Below are 19,464 nucleotides of genomic sequence, written 5' to 3' on the forward strand. Positions count from 1 at the left end.
TTGATCTCTTTTACTTACCTTGAGCGATCTTGTTGACCTTGAGATGGGCAGAATTGCATCCTGGATGCATCCATTGACTTTAGATGGAGCCCTGAGTGGTGGGAAGAAGCCAAACATGAGTCATGGTGGCAGGCAAATCAGTATCCCGTACCATGCTCCAGATGATACTCCTTGCAGCCCACAGTCCCATGCCTGCATACTTTTCACCATGCTAGTCTAACCAGCCCTCTTCGGAGACGGGTGTGAGTAGCCCTTGGCCATGGGGCAGATCCTGCTATTGCCCCAAAGCCTTTTGCTTTCTCTGTTTGCCCTTCTCCCTTGGGAGAACCAGCCACAGAGCCAGGCACACCTTGGCACTGCAAAGCAAGGACTCCTTTTGCACGCCTCGGGGCTCCTGGCATGTTGTCAGCATAGCTCTGGGCACCCTGCTCTGATCCCATCTTATTTATGGCACATCCTTCCTGTCTTCTCCCTGCTATTATTGCTTGAAATGTAATTTAGATTCTGGCTGTGTTTGATTGCAAACTCTCCCAATCTACAAATTTCAGTGACAAGCACTAGAGCAGCTCATTTACATGCCAAAGTGATCAATCCGGAACTCCTTCTTCCACAAGCGAATAAATAAATAACAGATACATTAAAGAATGGGAAACAATCAGCCAAATTAACCAATAGATGTCAAATAGACAAGCTCTGACATCCTTAAGAGAGAACAGGAGGAGGAGGGATGGGACAAACTTTCCCAGCATTGCCCAGGGCTGCTCAGCACTCATCTGTCTCATCTCATCCTGTGAGCCAACAGGGATGTGTATCAATGCCAGGAGACAGTAAGCCAGGGCTGAAGTGTGAAATCCTGGCTTTTAAACCCCATACCTGTCTTTGCTCCTCGCACCTGCTCTGTGTAAGTGTCTGTCATAGGAATAACACATCCCCTGGGACAGCAATTAAAACACTTTAGACATGAGTGGCAAGTGTCCTTGCAGCCTCATTTTTCAGCTGACAGCTCAGGAAATCCTTCCAGGGCACCTGAACCATCCCAGCTTCTTGTTTTGTTGATTGAAGCACGGGAGATTTCAGAATTCACGCAAACACCATTGCATTGCGCAGGAAGTGCATCTGGTGGTCAGCAGCACAGGTTGAGTGTTTTGGGGCAGGCCAGCTCAAAGGGGCAAAGCCACAGGTTGCCAGTGAAACGGGCTTGGTTATTTGGGCACCATTGAGCCGCCAGTGACTGCAGAAGCATAGATGCTCTGAGCTGTCCTGACCTCCTGGGGGGGTGTGGGCAGCAGACTGGGATGCTGGTGACTGGCAGCAGAGGTGTGTGCCGTACCTGTCAGTACTGCTGATCTCCCACCACCTGCCTTTGTCACTGTCTCCTGTACAGTGACAAGTAGGTGCTAGCTACTTGATTTATCCTCCTCTGGCAGCTTCTGCCTGTCACGGCTCAGCACCCCAGGGGATCCCCAGCAGGGAAAGCAGCAGAGGAGCATCTTTCCCTGTTGTCTGCTGTCAGGCAGCTCGTGTGTGCCTGCAGGCACTGGGGACACAGGAGGAGGCTTTGCAGGGGATCTCTTCTCTTCCATGAAGCGGTCCAAGGCTGGGACGGCACTCATCTGTCTTGCCTGGCACCACCAGGTGGGAGGGCAGCGAGGAGGTGAAGGAACTGCCCCATGGCCCATCCTGAAAGGAGGAGGGTTGCTCAGGGTAAAATGCATCTGGAGCAAGGCTAGTCTTGGGTCTGCAGCAGAGCCAGGAGGCAGTGACAGGCACCCTGATGAAGTAGATGCTCACCAGAGTGGTCAGGACTGTCCTCTTTGGGGCTGGTTTTGGTGCCGCCTGGGGCTCTGCAGAGCACCTACATCCTCCGGCTACTCCAGCGTACACCCACCTTCCCCTCTGCCTCGGGCCTGGCCCCATTTCACGTCATCTGGGGGTTCCCTCCAGCGCCCTTGCCCCTGCTCCATGATGGAACCTGCCGGTGGTGGTGTTACTGGGACCTCTGTCAGCAGGGATAACCTGCCAGGGCTTCACAACCCCTTGCACCTTCCACCATGGCTCGGTCCTCACTTTCTCCCCTGGTCTCAGGGGGTGCCAAACTACCCCCGGCCTGGGGGAATGGTGCTTGTGCCCCACCGGGGCTGTGTTTGCAGTAGGCAGCTGGGCTACCCTGACTCCCGACGGCGATCGCTAGGTGCCGAGGCAGAGGTGCCCGTGAGCTCGCCCTGCAGCTGGACATCCTGCGTGCGGCCTCGGGGGAGGGGGATGCCTCTTGCCCCGGGGGTGGCCCCCGGCCCGGCTGTGGGAGGAGGAAGGGGAGCGCGGGTGGGCAGGTGACACGAAGCATGGCTGAGGCGGCACTGCCACCTCGTGGTGTGTCACCTCGTGGCGTGTCACCTCCTGCCTGCCACACGCCAGAGACACCCTGAGGGGAAGGGGAAGGAGGAGAGTGCCAGGTTGGAGGTATTCTTCTGCTGGAAGATGTGGTCTGCAGAAGCCTCTGGGGCGGCACCGTGCAATGCTCATCCATGGCTCCCCGCAGGCAGCCATCCTCTGGAGCCGTGGATGTCCCAGATCAGGAGGAGGACGAGGAGGAGATGCTCAGAGGAAGGGAGAGGAAGGCTTGGCCTGAACGCAGCAACACTGATAGTCAAGCGAGCAGGGCTAAGCACTGCTCAGGAGTCTCAAGGACCTGGAGGAGGTGCTGTCTGGACCAACAGCAGCTTCCAGGAGATGCTGGAAACCCGTAACCAGCCCCCTGTAATTCAGCGTTTGAATGGGGTTAAGGGGACAGTCAGGGACAAAGGACACAGGGGCACCAGGACACAGCCATCGATCAATCCTGGGTGAAATGATGGAGTGGTCTCATTTTGGCTGTATATTAACAAAGGGCAATAGGGCAGAAATACAATTAATGTCCAGAAACACCATTTTGTGGAAGTTAGGTCTTTTCAAACTCACCTGTCATCTTTTCTTGACACGATTACAGGTCTGGTTGATAGAGGAACTCTGCTGATAAAATAAAATTGCATTTCTTCTGGGCATCTGATTTATTACAGGTTGACATTTTGATTAAAAATGTGTATTATATTGCATTAAGAGGGCATATATTCAATGAATTAAAGACCAGCTCAGTGACAGATCTCTAAATATAATTACTAATGGAGATGCACTGATGAGTGAAGTTTTGTCTGGCAAGGGTCTCTGGGGCTGATCTTTGGTTTCACTAGTCGTTCCCTTTTTCAGCTGTTTTGGAAGCAAAGGAACACCTTCCCTGGGACCACTAGAGGTAGTGGGCAGGGGGAATGGAAGGTTTGCCAGCCTCCCTGGCCTTGGGACCACCCTGATCCAGGCCTGCACATTGTCATCTTTCCTTGAACATCCTTCCCTGAGCTTGAGCTGCTGCTGTGTTTGCTTTGGGGACACCAACGCTGCTTTCTCATGAAGGTCGGTGCAGCTGCCACAGGACTCCTGAAAGGAGACTCCAGGTGGGCATGGACCAGAAACCCCTCCTAGCTGACCACGGGGTGACCTGGATGGTCCCCAGTGTCCCAAGGATGTTCACCTGCTGGGGTCATTGTGGCACGTCTCATCCCTCTGCTCCCTGCTGCAGTGGGGCTTGGGTACCGGTGGCATTTTGAGGCTCCTTTGTGGCAGAGCTGAATGCACATCCCTGGGCACCCTCCCTGGGCTGGGTGGTGTGAGGCATTGGCTTTTTAATTTTGCAGGTCTGAGTCAGGGCACGTATAGCTCTTGGGGTTGCTCAGGTCTGGTTGGTGCAAGGCACAGCCACTCAAAGGGGACTGGGAGCAACCTGGGTGCCGGAGACCCCCATCTCCTCCTGCTCTACTGCAGAGACAAGGTCCCCAAACCACTGAAGAGAGGGCAGGAGATGTCTCATCAAGGATGTTTAGGCCTTGCTGAACTTCACATGCACTGACAATCTCTTTTCTGGAGCCCTGCTCCATCAGGGTGTGGTGCCAATGTGGGCATCTTGGGGGGAGGTCAGTCCCCAGCAGCAGCCATGACAAGGCTGGGTACCAGTGACAACCACGCTCTGCCCATCGCCCAGACCAGGAGCCATCAAGAGCGATCCCTGGGCCTCACCGAGCATCCCTTGGATGTAAGTCACCTAGGGCTTACATCGCCTGTCCCCTCCTGCAGTGACAGAGCTGTGGCACGCCTTTGAGCACCCTCCACCTCTGTGTGGCTTTGTGCCCAGTCACCACCCGTCCCTGCTGTGGGGACCGTGCTGCTGGGCCAGGCTGGGAACCCTGCGATCCTGCACTTTTGCTGACCAAGCTGTTCCCTGGCTGTGACCAGCACAGCCAGGGTTGAGTGCAGAAAGGGGAACAAGTTTCTCTGTCTTGCAGAGAAAGCGAAACTTGGCACTTCTCTTCCCCAACCAAGCAAACCATCATGCATGCAAGTACATCCCCCCCACCCTGCTCCTCTTCCTCCCTGCTCCCAGGGAAGAGCTTCCAGCAAACAGAACTGCTGCTCAGACTGGTCTGTCTTCACCCCCAGCAAGGAGGTAAGTCACCCCAAACAGCTGGGGACACATGCCTCCTCTGCCACCACTCTCCGGTCCTTGCTCCCTGTCCCCCTCCTTTCTTCACTTCCCCCCTCCACAAGGGTTTAAAGTAGGAAAAGGGGGAGAAGATGATGCAGGGCAGGGGAGGGGGCTGCAGGAATCTGTCCTTGCTCCATATGGACACTCTGGGCTCTGCAGGTTTGTCCTGGGCTGAGTACCTCAGGTTCTGAGGTAGGTCTGTGTGTCAGGACATCCCTCCTCTCTCCCAGCTCTGTGTGTTGCGGATCTCAATCCTTCTTGCCCGTTTATCCCTTTACTGTTTATCCCTCCTCTGTTGTGTCTCTTTGCACCCCTTTCTCACTTATGCTCTCCGTCCCACGGGACCACTGCCCCGTACATCAGTGCTTGCTCCCCCAACACTGGAAGAAGCATCCCCTGCACACATCTGATGTGCAGCCACCCATCCCCAGGACATGCACCACGGGGTTTATGCCGTGCTCCACGTCCTGGGCTCTCCAACCCCACAGCTCTGCCATGGGCACATGTCAGATCTTCAGTAACATCGATGATTTCAGATCATGCAATGAAACAGTCGCAATATCCTTCCATGAAGTTATTTTATTTTCACCATTGCACATGGTGTCTGGCTACCTGTATTGGACAACACATGGGTGGCGTGGTAGATCTGTGCATGCACGCATGTCTGAGCACACAGCTGTGCCTGCATTGCACATATCCATAGGTCTGGACAAGAGCACATGTTAATGCTTGTGTGTCTATGTCCAAGGTACATCTGTGTGTTTGCTGTGTGCTTGCCTCCATCCCCAATTCCCCGGCCCCTGTGCTTGCAGGGAGGCAGGATGCAAATCGGGCTTTGGCTGGTGACCAGCACCCTGGCAGCAATGCTGGGCACGGTCCTGCCTGAGGATGGCGTGTGTCGGGCACCAGATGGCAGGGATGGCTTCCCGGGAATCCCTGGCCTTGACGGGAGACCAGGGCAGAAGGGTGACGTGGGAGAGCCAGGTAAGGGGGAGCTGGGGATGCACAGTGCGGGTGGCCTGAGAGCCTCAAGCCTCTTGGCAGGAGAATCACGGGCTGTGGGAACAGGTTGGGAGATGCCAGATGCGCATGAACTGCTCCTCACCACCACCTCTCTCCAGGGAAATCAACACAGAGGACGGGCATCCAGGGACTCAAAGGGGATGCAGGTGAGCCGGGGCCTCCCGGCATCCCAGGGAACCAGGGCTACCATGGTCTGCGTGGCCCCCCTGGGTTCTCAGGCCTGCCGGGGCCAAAGGGGAACAAGGGGAAAGCCGGCAATATCCTGGAGCAGCCGCGTCCTGCCTTCTCTGCCTCACGGAGGTCCCCACCGTCCAGGGGCAGGACAGTGGTGTTTGACAACATCATCACCAACCAGGAGAGCTCCTACAGCCCCCAGACTGGGGAGTTCACCTGCCTCGTCCCTGGGCTCTACTACTTTGCCTACCAGGTGGTCTCCAGCGGGGACCTCTGCCTGAGCATCACCAAGAACGGGGAGCGCGTGGTCAGCTTCTGCGACTACAACAGCCGCAACATCCTGCAGATGAACTCGGGCAGCAGCGTGCTCAGCCTGGCCATGGGCGACCGGGTGTCTGTGAGCACCGACCCTGCCAGGGGCAGCTCGATTTACAGCGGCTCAGAGGCAGACAGCATCTTCAGTGGCTTCATGCTCTTCCCACAAACGGGCTGATGGACCACCAGTCCAGACCTGCTTAGCACCAGAGCATTGCAGTGTGCGTCTCTGCATGTGTTTTCACCCTGCGAATGCATGGGGTGGCCTTATATTGCATCAAACTGGGACAGCCCCAAACTGAGCCACCAGCTGGATCCTGCACTTCCACCACTGTCACACAGTGGCCAGGTGCTGAGCCTGCCCACTCCGTCCTGGAGGCAGAGGACTCAGCCACGGCAGCCCTTTCTGCTGCTGGGTGCTCAGACCCCACACTGGAGGGGACCAGCTGTCACTGGGGCCGTTCACCAGTTGTTGGTCTTTATTCCTGAGTGGGAAATCACTGCGTGCCACTGCTGCTGCTGCACTAACCATTGCAAACGCCTGTCTTGCGCCAGGCCACTTTGGCCTCTCACATCCTCCCCATCAGTATAAATAAACCCTTCTTCCACAACAGCCGCTTGGGTTTTCTTTCCTATCCATATGTCTTCCCCAAACCATCAATGTCCTGGGACTCTTCCCAAGCTGCCCATGGAAAGAAGTGACCCCAGCTTGACCCTGGCCAAGCACAGACCCCAACTGCAAAGGCAGAAGGACAGGAAGGAACTGAGTGTACAAGCAGAGCTGGCACTTACAGGGAGGAATGGGAAATTGCTGGGACTAGCCTATGTGTGTCCTTTCTCTGATGAGTCCCAGCTAGCTGCCCTGTGTGAGGGTAAACACAGGCGATGGCTCATGCACCTCACCCACACAGTCCTCTGTTGGTGCCCAAACTCTCCCAGGAAGAGGAAAGGCAGCTGTGGTTCTCCAGCCTTTCAGCAAGGAGCGACAGGGACATCAGGGTGGCTGATGGGGTTGTGGGGTGATGGTGGTGGAGTTGTGAGGCGATGCTCTACTCTCTTTGGCTTGGGGTGAGACTAGTGGGCAGTACGGCAGGCTGGGCAGCTGTCAGGCAGCCAGAAAGCATCACGGAAGCCACATAGGTGCCATATCCTGGGACTGCTGCTCGGAGGAGCTGCTACACACATGTTGGGCAGTCAAATGTCTCCATTCCTGGAGCAGTGAGGAGGAGGCCAGGTCACCTGCAAGGAGCAACACCCCAACCAGGGATGCTGGGGCCCCAGCAAATCCAGCACCCAGCAGAGCTGGTGGAACACAGGGCCAGGTGCAGAGAGGACAGCCAGCCAGCAGGTCAGAAACCCTGAAGGAGAAACGTCCTCCAGTCCCATTGCCTAGGGGTGCAGCATCTCCCATCAGAACCAGGAAATGACTTGGCTCCACGGAGCTGGCATGAAGCTCTGCTCCCCATCCACTCCCTGCCTTTCTGCTCAGAAATGAGTTAAGGATGAGAGAAAGGCAGGTGATTTGCAGAGGGCTAGCTCCCATGGTGGTTGGAAGGTTTGCGGCACATCTCTTTGGCAGAGGCTTATCCCACCTCTGTCCTTTCAGCCCCTGCTGCTGCAGTGGCCCAAGTACAGGTCTCGCTGGACAGCCAGGAAAGTGCTTGCTCAGAGGAAACAGGCAGGAGGATGTGAAACTCATCTGGGGGCCAGATGAGGGTTCTGGGTCCCCAAGGGCCCTTTCCTAACTCTGTGACTTCCTCTGGGAGGGTGTCACGGAGAGTCACCCGCACCAGGCTGTGCCGGCAGGCAGTGCCAACAGCAGCCTGAGGGCTCAGCAGCGCAGGGTCCCGTGCCCTGATCCCCTCAACAGAGGTAAGAGGTGCTTCAGGGTCCATGTCTTTGAGGTGGGCTGCATGGGGACTAGGGATCCAGCAGCATGGCGCAGCACTTGGCTACGTGAGAGGAGGAGGAGAAGGAGACAGAGGCACTGCCAAGCTGCACATATGTCATGGGGTGGGGGATGCATGCTTCTCTATGCTGGGGGAAGACCCAGTCCTCTGGGCCAGGCACTGTCCTGGGAGATCCCCACCTGGTGTGGGGCTTGATCCTGATGGTCAGAGCCAGGAAAGTCAGTCTGCTGCTGGAGGAGGGGTGGGATCAGCTGGGTCCAGGGAGCTCCAGCGTCAGTGCAGCATGGTGCAAAGGTCTGCAGCAGCGTATGTGTCTGCAGGGGGTTCAGGACACTGGACTGGGAGAGCTTGGGGATGGCCGTGGGTACTGCAAGACCGCATGGCTGAATCCAGACAGAAAGTCAAACTTCCCTTGTGCCATCAGGGGCTGCCCATGGTCCACATATCCACCTCCCCTCTGCCTGGCAATTAATATGTGGGGGATACTGAGGGCACAGTCATCACAGCCAGGTGCTCCTGGTGCAGTCAGCCTCATAGCACAGGACCTCCTTTGCCCCATTGCCTGGAAGCCTCCCTGCCGTGCCCCCTCACCTCAGCACTTTCTTTCCCTTTCCATGCTCCAGAGCACCAAAATGGGGCAGAGCTTCTGGGAGCAGCTTCATCTGGTCCTCGCCCTCCTACTCCTGATTCAGGGGTCTGCTGTGACTGGAGATGCCCCCAAAAGCTGCTATGGGGTTCCAGGCCTGCCAGGCATGCCGGGTGTGCCAGGCAAGGATGGCCGGGATGGGCTGAAGGGAGCCAAAGGCGAGCCAGGTGAGTGAGCAGGGAGGGGAACCATGTTGAAGGGGGGCCATCGAGTCCTCTGTGGCCAGTCTGCCTTGGTTTGCAGGCCATGGAGAGCATCCTCTGTGGACAGGGCAGGAGGAAAGGAGGCTGGAGAGAGGCAACAACCCTTTTCTGCCCAAGGGAAGGGGCTGGAGGAGCCTCTCCCCATGTCCTGCTGTTGATGCTGAGTCCCTTTCACTCCCCACCGCCCCACAGGCATCCCGGCCACTCCTGCAACACGAGGGCCTAAGGGCATGAAAGGGGAACCGGGCAGCCCAGGCTTGCCAGGCAAGACTGGCCCCATCGGTCCCCCTGGTCCCCCCGGAGACCCTGGGATGATGGGCACGGCTGGAGAGCCAGGTATGCCAGGCAGCTACAAGCAGAAACACCAGTCAGCGTTTTCAGTGACGAGGCAGACGGGCGAGTATCCCTTCAAGAACGTCCCTGTGGTGTTCAACCATGTCATCACCAACACCAACCATGACTACAACACCACCACGGGCAAGTTCACCTGCAAGCTCCCCGGCCTCTACTACTTCATCTTCCACACCTCGCAGACCGCCAACCTCTGCATCATCCTGTACAAGGACGGGAACAAGATGGCCAGCTTCTGTGACCACAAGACCAACGCCATGCAAGTCAGCTCTGGTGGGATCCTCCTCCGCCTGGGTGCTGGGAACCAGGTCTGGCTGGCGGTGAATGACTACAATGGCATGGTGGGCATTGGCAACTCCGACAGCATCTTCTCAGGCTTCCTGCTCTTCCTGGACTAGAGGACCACCAGACCCCACCCCAGCGCGCTGACCTCTTCACTCTGCTCTGCAAACACTGCTGCTCACTGCCAGGCTGTTGCTGATGCTCCAGGTTTCTCTGCTGGATTGGAAGCCCCTGCAAGGGGGTCAGTCCCAACCACCAGACACAACCCCCTGGCCTGCGGTCCGCACACAGGCAGCTGCTGAATGGGGGGAACAAGCACTTCTGGATGCATCTGCGCCCAGAGTGATGGTGCCGAGCCCCTGGGGTCCTGCTGGCACTGCCACGTGCATTCACCCTGATAGACCCACATTATGTGCTGCCAGAGCCAGAGGTCTCTCTGCATCTCTCCCCTTCCCACCTGGGTTGCACCAGGGACAGCCAGGTGTCCTGGAGCAGGCTTGCAGCAGCCCCTTTGCCATAACCCAGCCGTGGAAAGTGTCAATAAAACCTTCCCCATTGTGCATGGCCTCATTTGTTTTTTCCTCTACAACTTGCCTTTCTGCAGGTGGAGCCCAAATGTAGCCGGATGGATGTGGTGTGCATGTGTGGGCTCCACCTGGGTGTCAGCATGGCATCAGAACATCCCCGAGCCCTCGCTGGCTTGGCTGTGCTCAGCATCAGTGAGCATTACACACCATTCACAACCCCGGCTTTGCTTGGTGGGGCAGGACCCCCAGCTGCACTGACTGCAGGAAGGGGACAGTTCCCGTGCCCATGCACAAGGGTCCAACCTTGTAGGGGAGACCAAGACTCCTCCAAGCAGGGGTCCTGATATTCCCCTTCTCCAAGTGGATGGAATTTAGTTGGAGAGGGCTACCGACCACCCAGCAAACCTCATAGCCATGCGTCTGGTGTCTGGCACATCCGCACCTCACCAGGGACAAGGCAGGCAAAGCACTGGCTTCCCAGAGTCAGACCAAAGGAGCTCATGGCTGTGGAGGCTACAGAGCCCACCAAAACCCAGTGGTTCTACATTGTACAGTGAAAAAAGAGGTCATCTCCCCTGAACATCCTGTGCTTCACCTCCACAAGGCATCAGCAGAAAGCAGGACTGGAAATGCTTTTATCGCAGAGTGAAATCATTTCCCACCCACAACATTTAGGAGATCCTGGGGACAGATTCAAGGTTATGGATGCTGAGACCCTGTAGCATCCTCTGGACCTGCCAATACCTCCCAGCAGAGCTGGGTATGTGCGGAGAACCCTGAGGGATGCTAGCTAAGTGCATGCACATTTCTGCAGCCCTGAGGGGTTACCCCATACTTGTCTGGAGCCCACAGCAGCATTTCCCATAGCAAGCACACCTGGGCAGGACCCGGGGTCCCTGCAGGGCAGAGCAGACATCCCTCTGCTCCCCGGGGCCAGAGCTGTATGCTTGAGGGGGCCCTGAGTGCCGTTTGGGGACGGCATGTCCTGCTGACCTGGCAGACAGCATTCATGGTGGATGTGGAAGTGCTACTGAGGAAAGGGCAGGAGCTAAAGATAAAAAAGGGATGTGGCCTAGATCCTTTCACAACAGCCCTTGCAGCAAACTTCTGCTTCCCCCCGTGGTCATTTCCAATCAGGACGCTGGTGTGTCCTGCTCCATCTCCTGGTCCGTGCAACGAGACGTTCAAGGTAAGAGCAAGCTATTGGCAAGGCTGAGACCCAGCTGTCCCCTGCAGGCAGGAGCACACGGGGAACCCAGCAGCACCAGGGTCACAGTCACCCCCTGCATCCCTGGCACTTCACTGTGGCAGAAGAGAAAGGGGGCCGCTGGGCTGGGGGTGGTGGAGATCCCTGGTGGGACCCTGACCCCTCCTGCCCCCCCAGGGGAGGCTGGGGAGGGAAAGGAGAGATGGCAAAGGCCCAGAGGGGTGAACAGGGACTGAGTGTCAGTCTGACAGGTGCCCTGGGGGTGCTTTCCTGCCCGGAGAAGCTTTTGTCATCTGCCTGGGCCTGGGCTGGGAGCCTGTGGATCAGTCCTTGTACCTGACGCATCTGAATCAGAGATGCTGCAGTTGAAGGATCCGGCTCACCGGCCTCTTTTCCTGCTGACACCAGAGTTTCAGTGCTGGGAAAGTCCACCTGAGGCCAGAGAATGTGGCTGGGGTGATGTGATGTCCAGATACAGCCCACAAATGCCCAGTGCTTACCCCACATGCACCTACACCAGGAGGTGGGGGAACGAGCTGAGCCGTGGGATGCAGGGAGGGCAGAAGGAAGATGGGACCCCAGGGACTGGAAGCCCATATGACTGTCCCAGTAAGGCTGGTCAGATACAGAAATGCTCCTGGGATGAAGCAGGCACGCGGCAGGACACAACGAGAAGCCACAGGAGTTAGGAGGGCAAGTTTGGGGATTTCTTTGCCACCTGCAAGGACAAAAGCTGTCCCTCAGATATGCTGGTGGAAAGCAAGAGCTATCCCCTTGCAGATGATGAAACTTCTTTGGCCTGGGGAAGGATTTTACTCTACAGTTGTGGTCCTAAGATGGGATGGAGAATTTCTCCTCCGAGGGCGCAGTGGGGACTCAGAACAGCAGGGGCCAGCAGCACATGTCCGTGGCAGCAGTACAGCCAGGCTGGATATCAGACCTTTGGGACAGGCTAACCTGTCCCCCAACATTCATGTAGCTGAAGCTCTGAGCACTTGTAAACCAGTAATTTAAGAGTGAGAAGAGATTAGCAAGCTCTCCCATGCCCAAAGGGGCTGGTCCCTCCACGGCCATCAGGAAGGTGGATTTGGCTTTGCAGCAGGATGTTTTCCCTCACTGATGGTATTACCCAGAAGTGTTTCTAGGCGTCATCTTCCAGAGCTGCACAGAGTGCCCTCCCCATCCCTCCCACTGCCCAAGTCCCTCAACATCCTTCTGTGCTCCAGCAGATGCAGATCGTGTGGGCAATGCTGATCTGCCTGGCTGGAGGGCAGCTTGCAAGTGCCACGCTTTGCAGGACCTATGGCACCATCCCAGGCATCCCAGGGTCACCAGGACAGCCTGGCAGCAATGGCAGAGACGGGGAGAATGGCCCAAAGGGTGAACAAGGTAAGGAGGAGGCTGCAGGCATATGATTCTGGGAAAGCAATCCATTTTCCACCAGTCCCTTTGGGGTGTTACCAGGTGGGGGTGATGCTCGTGGACAGAAGAGGTTGGACAGACCAGAACACCCCAAGGAAGCTGGGGAGGGAGGGTGCATGAGAGCAAGGGGTGTCATGCCTGCCAGGTGGGCAGGGGTCTCCTCTGACCCACACCCCAGCACAGGTACCAGTGCTTTCCTTCCCAGTGCCCCCCTGCAGACCTGTGGGGCTCAGCTGTAACTGCAATGACTCCTTCTCCTACTTTCTAGGTCCCCCTGGCCAGGTGGAGCACGAAGGAGACATGGGGGAGAAGGGAGAGCCAGGAATGCCGGGGCACCCCGGGAAGATCGGCCCAAGGGGTCCCCCAGGCTCAAAGGGATTACCAGGTCCCATGGGACCCCCTGGTCCTCAGGGGGACTCCGGTGACTACAAGGCCACCCTCAAGTCCGCCTTCTCTGCCGCCAGGACCGTCAGCTCCTACCCACGCCGGGACCTGCCCATCCGCTTCGACCGCATCATCACCAACGAGAAGGGCCACTACGAGAACCGGTACGGCCGCTTCACCTGCCGGGTCCCGGGCATCTACTACTTCACCTACCACGTCACATCCAGGGGCAACCTCTGCCTCAGTGTGAAAAAGGGCCGGGGTGGCAGCAGGGGCGAGAAGATGGTGACCTTCTGTGACTATGTGCACGGCACCTACCAGGTCACCACGGGTGGTGTGGTCCTCAAGATGGCAGTGAACGAGTCCGTCTGGCTGGAGCCAACGGAGAAGAACTCCCTGGTGGGGATTGAAGGGTCTGACAGCATCTTCTCCGGTTTCCTCATCTTCCCTGAGGCTTAGGTGTCTCTCTGCAGCCCTTCTCCTGCTACTGGCTGCCCCTGCAGGGCTGAGGACTCCCCTGGAAATGACTCTTTGCTACAGATTTGGTGCTCTAAGCATGTTGCTGCCAGTCTTGTGCATTAAATGACAGCTCCTTGTGCTGCTGGTTCCTTCCTGCCTAGGATTTGCCTCCTTCCCCTCAAATAATGCTCAGATACCCAGGGCATTGCCTCCCGCACCCCTGGGTGCAATCTGGGCTCATCAGCTCCTCATTACTGCTGAGCAGAGCCCTACAATGCATGCAGTTTTTGCTGCAGACCATGCTGAGTATCTCCTTCCAGAGCCACCTAGAGAAAGTGCCAGCCCAGGGTTAGAAAAACACAGAGATGAAGCCTGGTCTCTAGCAGGGAGTGAGAAACATGATATAGTGGGAAAATTTGGGCCACTGGGTACTGGTGGGAGATGGGGAGATGCTGGAGATGGTGCTGTCCTGGAGAGTCTTGAGGCCGATAGATCTGGGGACACCAACCTCTCTTAGACTTTTTTTTGGAGTGGTGGTGACAGTAATATCCACAGAAGCTTGCCAAAGCTTGTGAAAAGATGAGCCAGGTGTATGTGGGGAAGCCGTGGGGACGCCATGATGGAAGAGGTGTGGGGCACACAGCTATCCCCTGGTCTGGCTGGGCAGGGTCCAGAGCAGCCCATAACCTCAGCAGAGGACACATGTGAGTCCTACACCACAGCCAAGCCCCCCTGGAGATGCAAGGACCCAAGGACCTACAGATGAATAGGAGCTGAGGACCCCAAGGATGTCCCTGCCCCTAGAGCAGGTAACAATCCAGCATTGTACCTGGGTGGGGGTTTGCCTACAGCCCCCAGCCCAGCCGTGGCAGGTGGTACCAAGGGCTGTGGGGTGTGAAGCCGCGAGGAGGTACATGGGGTGCTCAGGATGTAGGAGAGTTTTAGTGGGGATTTGGGGTTTGAAAGGGGCTGGCTGAAGGGGAAGATGATAAAGGGTCTGGGGGGAGGGGGGGAGTTGGATATGGGCTGGCGTTTATGAAGCATCGTTGCTGAGCTCTTAGGGGCTGCTTATGGGTCCAGGGCCCCCCAGCTCTGGGCTGCACAGGATGGTGCCTCCCAGCCTTGCCCGGCACCGGGGCGGCCGGGTCGGAGGCTCCAGCATCTGTCCGGGATGATTTGCCGGCAGGTGGCACTGGAGACTGGGTCAGCCCGAGCATCCTCCTCCCGCAGCCCGGGAGGGCAAAGCTGGCGGGGACCGGGCAGGAGTGCGAGCCTCAGCCCTGCCGTGCCCGTGCGGTCTGGGAGGAGGCACCGGGCAGGATTAGTGCCGCCTGTTGCAGCCCTGCGTTGATGCTTTGTCCTCGTCACCTCACCACTTGGTCCTTCCCCAAGCAAAATCTGTGGCTCCTGTCCCCAGGAGTGCAGCAACGCCATGTCCCCAGGCCTCTACCACCTGTCAGAAAGTCTGTCAGGGCAGAGATGTTCAGTGTTCCATCACTGAACATCAGTTCCATCAGTGCACAGGAGCACTGGGTTGCCTTTAAAAAGCAGCTGCAACGCTCCTGTCACTTTGCAGCTGGACACACAGCATCTCAAGAAAACTCGGGTGGCGGAAGAGAGTAGGTATTTAACCCCCAAACAGGGGCCGGACAGCATACACCAGGTAAGTCTCCTGAACGCTCAGCAGGTCTGCAGGAGACACCGAACCGAGGAGCTGTCGATACACTGGAGGACAGGGCTGCCATTCAAAGAGCCCTGACAGGCTGGAGAAATGAGCTGGCAGGAACCCACTGACATTTAATGGAGACAAATGCAAAGTCCTTCCTCTGGCACAGGATAACCTCAGGCAATAGGACAGGCGGGGGGCAGGAGGAAGCTTTGCAGGAACAGATCTGGGATGCTGGTGGACAGCAAGTTGAAACTTTCTGCCTTTCCCAGTAATTGATATAATCATTTTGGACTTTTAAAAAGGTCTTTGTCAGGACCCCCTCTGGAGTGGAGCTGGTTTTATTTTTAAAACTAATGTCTGACTTAACACCGGCACAAGCCAGAAGGTTTCTAGGGTATTGGCTGTATCTGGAGAGAGTCAGAGGGCAGTGCAGGTACCAACTGTCTCTAAAGTGCAGCTCACTGTGCTCACGCAGCTGGAAAACAGAGGTGCACAGGGCAACACTCCCTCCCGTGGGCCTCAGCCAGCACCCAGCAATGCCACCTCAGGCATTAGCTCCATGGGACGGCAGCTGCCTGCTCCCCTGAAGCTGCCACTGCACAGGCCATGGAGTAGCACACCCGTCAGGTATCCAAAATGGATGAGAAAAGGGGGCCAGAGGGCCATGAGTGGCTGGGGCGGGTGGTGGTCCATGCAGCATCACCATTCCGTTCTTCCAGGGCTGCTCAGCGCGGGTGGTGAGTTCCTGAGCCTGCAGGAAGCCCCGAAGCCCCAGACCTCCAAAGAGAGAGGCACCACCCCAGGGCAGCTGGAGAGGACCCCCTCCTCTTGAGTTATTACAGTACTCCCTGAGGCCAGAGCCAAAATGCAGGTGCCCCCTCCCATGGGACCACCCAAGCCTGGATTGCTGCCCCGCGGGACAAACCCTCTGCAAGATCCTCAGTGGTGCCCAGGGCCACAGCAAGAAAAATTCAAACTGATCTGGGTAGCCAGGTGCTGTGCTGCAAGTCACACATCGCCTGCTTGATGTTTATGCGGGAAAGGCAGGACTGGCGCAGCCCTGCTCTCACCCCACCCTCACCCCGCCCTGCACTGTGGTGCATAATTAATTATTCCATGCAAAACAAAGCGATCTCTGAACAACACAACCATTAACAGGAGAGTTGGCGAGAAACCTGTTGCAGGGTCAGGTGCAGCCTGGTGGTGAGGATGCCAGACAGGGGAAGCTCCACATTTATTCTCAGGGAAAGGACCAATTTGCATCTTTAATTAATTCTTTACATCTTACCCATGAGCACTTGTCACCACCAAATTTTAACCTGGCCGCATCTGAACCATTTGAACAGATTTGCAGGTTTTGTTCTCACCTGGGACCTGACAGAGCTGTCCCAGTGCTCTGTGCACGCTCGCTCTGCACTGCATGTGTTCTCCTGTGCTCACTCACACCAGTCTGTGCATGCTCACACTGTGCACACCTGCATGCTAACCCTGCTCTGTGCATATACTTGCTGCTCTGTACGTGCTCGCACTGTGCACACGTGCACATTCACCCCACCGTGCACATACTTGCTGCTCTGTGCACGCCGGCACTGGGTACACATCCACATTCACCCTGCTCTGTGCACATACTTGCTGCTCTGTGTGCACTCACCCTGCACACTCACCCCACTCTGTGCACACTCACGCTGCTCTGTGGGTACTCTCTGCAGATCTGCCCTGACATGCATGTTCTACTCCTCTTCTCTCCTTTTTCATTTTTATTTTAATGGCATCACAGGTGAAACTGGAGCAGCAGCACTTCCTCGTGGCCAAGCCAGAGCTAAGCCGCAGAGCTTCACCAGGTGATGCTGTGACCCTCGTCTCTGGAGTCAGGCCCCCACCAAGGTCTGGGATATGCCCAGACAGGGGCCCCCAGATGCTCAGCAGATGCTGAGGTGGTGCAGCTAAGAAGCTGTGTGGTGCTTTGGTGTCTCAGTGCTGGAGGTGGCATGGACTCGGTGAGCGGAGTGGGACAGAGCTGTGTCACTCTGCCCCATCATGTACCAGATGAAGGTGTCCCGTGACACCAAAAAGCAGCAGGTGGGAAAGTCATCTTCTGGGGACTTCCTGCACCCAGGAACTGCTTTGGTCCAGCTCAATTGGAGCAAATCCACTGATGTGCAAAGACATTGGTAGAGAGCTGCCAGGATTTTAAAATATAATCTATTTCAAGGCACATAGCATCAGGGATCACAAGAATATCACATGGAGGTTTCCCCTGCATTATCTAGCTGGGGTTTTGGGAGTATTCTCTGTGCTGAAGCTCCAGTCCAGGTGTAAGCAGGAACTCTGGCAGGATTTGATGTGGTGGAGCATGCTAGATGCCTATTCACGGAAAGTGAAGCTGAACTGGAACATCAAAGCATGGTCGTGCTGTTTGTCAGTAAGATCAAGCCAGGGATGTCAGTCCCACAGTCTGGTCTAACACCACTAGCAAATGCCATGGCACTGTCAAAGATGTTGATCCATCAGTGCTGAGCCCAGTGAGTCCCCAGTACCTGCTACCCAAGGAAGAGCCCTTCCTGAGCTGTCCTTGGCTGGACTCGATCCTTGCTGGCATCACACAGCGACAGCCATGCTGCCCAGAGGGTCTTCTAGAGGCCCTGTAGTGCACCCTCCCCTGCAAGCCCCGCTAACAGCCATTCTCCCATGTAGCTCATGACGTTGCTCCTAGACACAGGGATGCTTTTCCCCTGCCAGCAGCTCCCTCCTGAACAGCCTGCGAGCGTTTCCTTCCCTTCAGCCTCCCAGCACCACGGCACAGTCGCTGCTGCCAAGCTGGTGGCTGCTCTCCACCTTCTCCTCTGCCCTTGGGCAGGGCTGTGCAGTGAGAGGTGGCATTTTTTTGGTGTTCTTCCTTCCCTCCCCTTCCCCAAACCGTAATATCAAGCAGGAGACATATGGGAAACCCCGCGTGGGTTCAGTGCTGTGCCGCGGTGCTGGTGTGCTGCGGGCAGAGGTGTCACTGGGGCAGTGTGCTGGGCTGTGCTCGCTGTGACAGTTGTGGACACCCATGGGGCACAGCGGGACCAACTCAGGTGCAGACTGAGGCCACACGGAGCTTCTTCATTGTCAGCAAAGCAGGAGCTCCCTCACGGATCCCCTGGGCACGCTGGTTTTGCTGGAGGGTAGGACTGGTTGCAGCCTCAGTGGGACTCAGGGGGAGTTGGATACAGCAGGAACCAGTCTGAGATGGGGAAATACCGAACCTCAGGGCTTCTGATAAGTTTGTTTCCCCCATCCTCACTCAGGCTCGGATTTGAATTTGAATGGGAAGGAGCAATTGCTCCTTTTGCCTGGAGCAACACAGACTGGCTTGTCTCCCACTTTGAGCTGCACAGGGAATTCCTGCTTCTCCTGGCCCCTCTGCAAGGACTGGGAGCTGCGGAGGCTCTGCTCTGGGCTGGCCACCAAGGGGTTAAGTCCCAGCCCTTTCTTTTCTGCTCTGCCTCCTTATGAGGAACAGCCTTTGCGGGGCTGCAGAAAGGCTCTTTCTTTCCCCAGCAGATCTCTGGGAATGAAAAGTCTGTGTTCCAGATATTAAATTACTCATAAAATAGTTGGCCTGTCCCCGAGGCGGCTCTGCAACCCCCCCAGCCCCCGCCGCCCGCTCTGACGGGCTGCTGATGTGCATCTGCATGTCACCTCCTGCTACAAGGTCAATCTCTCCAATTTAAAGCAGCAACGTTGGAAAGCAAACCAGATTTCAGCCAGAATTAGCTTCAAATGGAGCATTCAGGGGACTCGTGCTGGGAAGGGAGCACAGGAGGGGCAGGACCAGCAGAGCGGGGGTTGTGGGGTGGTGCGACCCTGCTGCTGCAGCACCCCGTGGTGGGGCACCCCACGGAACCGCGGGGCTGACCGAGGAGGCAGTGATGCTGCCAGTGAAGAGGATGCTCCGGCATCCCCAACCCTGCAGTGCGGAGTGCGTGGGGGTAGGGGGCTGGGAAGGGCTCACCCCCTTGCCCCTTTGGGGCTTTTGCAGCCCTGACCCATGGCCCTGGGTGGCGGAGAGCCGCTTCGTCCCCGTGGGAGGTCGCTCGGACCAGCACAGCCATCGCTGACCTACAGTTCGGTGCGGGTGCAAGGCGGGGCGGCGGGGCCGAGGTTTCCATGGGAATGCGCGGGGATGGGGAGCCTGGCCAGCGTTCAGCTCCAGGCACAGCTCGCCTCGACGTCGGGCCTGGCTCCTTCCGCTCCGTTTCCCGCTACCTCCCGCCCTCCTGCCGACCGGCGCCTACCGGCAGTGGAGCAGCATGTCCCCCAGCCTCCGCCCGTGCGTG

At 57.0% G+C, this 19,464-nt stretch overlaps 3 protein-coding genes across 4 annotated transcripts; all 3 read left to right on the forward strand.

Annotated features, from left to right (window-relative positions):
* The first annotated feature begins 4,413 nt into the window (after positions 1–4,413).
* C1QA (complement C1q A chain) lies at positions 4,414–6,695 on the forward strand. The gene is made up of 3 exons (XM_010310733.2): positions 4,414–4,531; positions 5,383–5,554; positions 5,692–6,695. The coding sequence occupies exons 1-3, from the start codon at positions 4,421–4,423 to the stop codon at positions 6,258–6,260; spliced, it is 852 nt and encodes a 283-aa protein (XP_010309035.2). The 5' UTR covers positions 4,414–4,420; the 3' UTR covers positions 6,261–6,695.
* Positions 6,696–7,817: 1,122 nt separating this feature from the next.
* Positions 7,818–10,034, forward strand: C1QC (complement C1q C chain). The gene is made up of 3 exons (XM_010310735.2): positions 7,818–7,954; positions 8,616–8,805; positions 9,034–10,034. Exons 2-3 carry the CDS (start codon positions 8,625–8,627, stop codon positions 9,588–9,590), a joined length of 738 nt encoding a protein of 245 aa, XP_010309037.2. The 5' UTR covers positions 7,818–7,954; positions 8,616–8,624; the 3' UTR covers positions 9,591–10,034.
* A 1,031-nt stretch (positions 10,035–11,065) lies between these two features.
* C1QB (complement C1q B chain) lies at positions 11,066–13,627 on the forward strand. 2 transcript variants are annotated; one of them, XM_010310734.2, is made up of 3 exons: positions 11,066–11,190; positions 12,438–12,597; positions 12,899–13,627. In XM_010310734.2, exons 2-3 carry the CDS (start codon positions 12,438–12,440, stop codon positions 13,471–13,473), a joined length of 735 nt encoding a protein of 244 aa, XP_010309036.2. In that variant the 5' UTR covers positions 11,066–11,190; the 3' UTR covers positions 13,474–13,627. The 2 variants fall into 2 exon arrangements, with proteins under 2 accessions (XP_010309036.2, XP_075629116.1); XM_075773001.1 differs by having other exon boundaries at positions 11,130–11,190; positions 12,435–12,597.
* The last annotated feature ends 5,837 nt before the right edge of the window (positions 13,628–19,464 follow it).

Source organism: Balearica regulorum, chromosome 21, assembly GCF_011004875.1.
Source record: "Balearica regulorum gibbericeps isolate bBalReg1 chromosome 21, bBalReg1.pri, whole genome shotgun sequence".
Classification (NCBI taxonomy): Eukaryota; Metazoa; Chordata; class Aves; order Gruiformes; family Gruidae; genus Balearica; species Balearica regulorum.

Bases quoted from the DNA above. Each gene is read 5' to 3' on its own strand.
- C1QA (XM_010310733.2), top strand. From the start codon at position 4,421: ATGCAAGTACATCCCCCCCACCCTGCTCCTCTTCCTCCCTGCTCCCAG. The intron at 4,532-5,382 runs GTAAGTCACCCC...CTGTGCTTGCAG, and splicing joins TCTTCACCCCCAGCAAGGAG to GGAGGCAGGATGCAAATCGG. The intron at 5,555-5,691 runs GTAAGGGGGAGC...ACCTCTCTCCAG, and splicing joins GGGTGACGTGGGAGAGCCAG to GGAAATCAACACAGAGGACG.
- C1QC (XM_010310735.2), top strand. From the start codon at position 8,625: ATGGGGCAGAGCTTCTGGGAGCAGCTTCATCTGGTCCTCGCCCTCCTA. The intron at 8,806-9,033 runs GTGAGTGAGCAG...ACCGCCCCACAG, and splicing joins GGGAGCCAAAGGCGAGCCAG to GCATCCCGGCCACTCCTGCA.
- C1QB (XM_010310734.2), top strand. From the start codon at position 12,438: ATGCAGATCGTGTGGGCAATGCTGATCTGCCTGGCTGGAGGGCAGCTT. The intron at 12,598-12,898 runs GTAAGGAGGAGG...CCTACTTTCTAG, and splicing joins TGGCCCAAAGGGTGAACAAG to GTCCCCCTGGCCAGGTGGAG.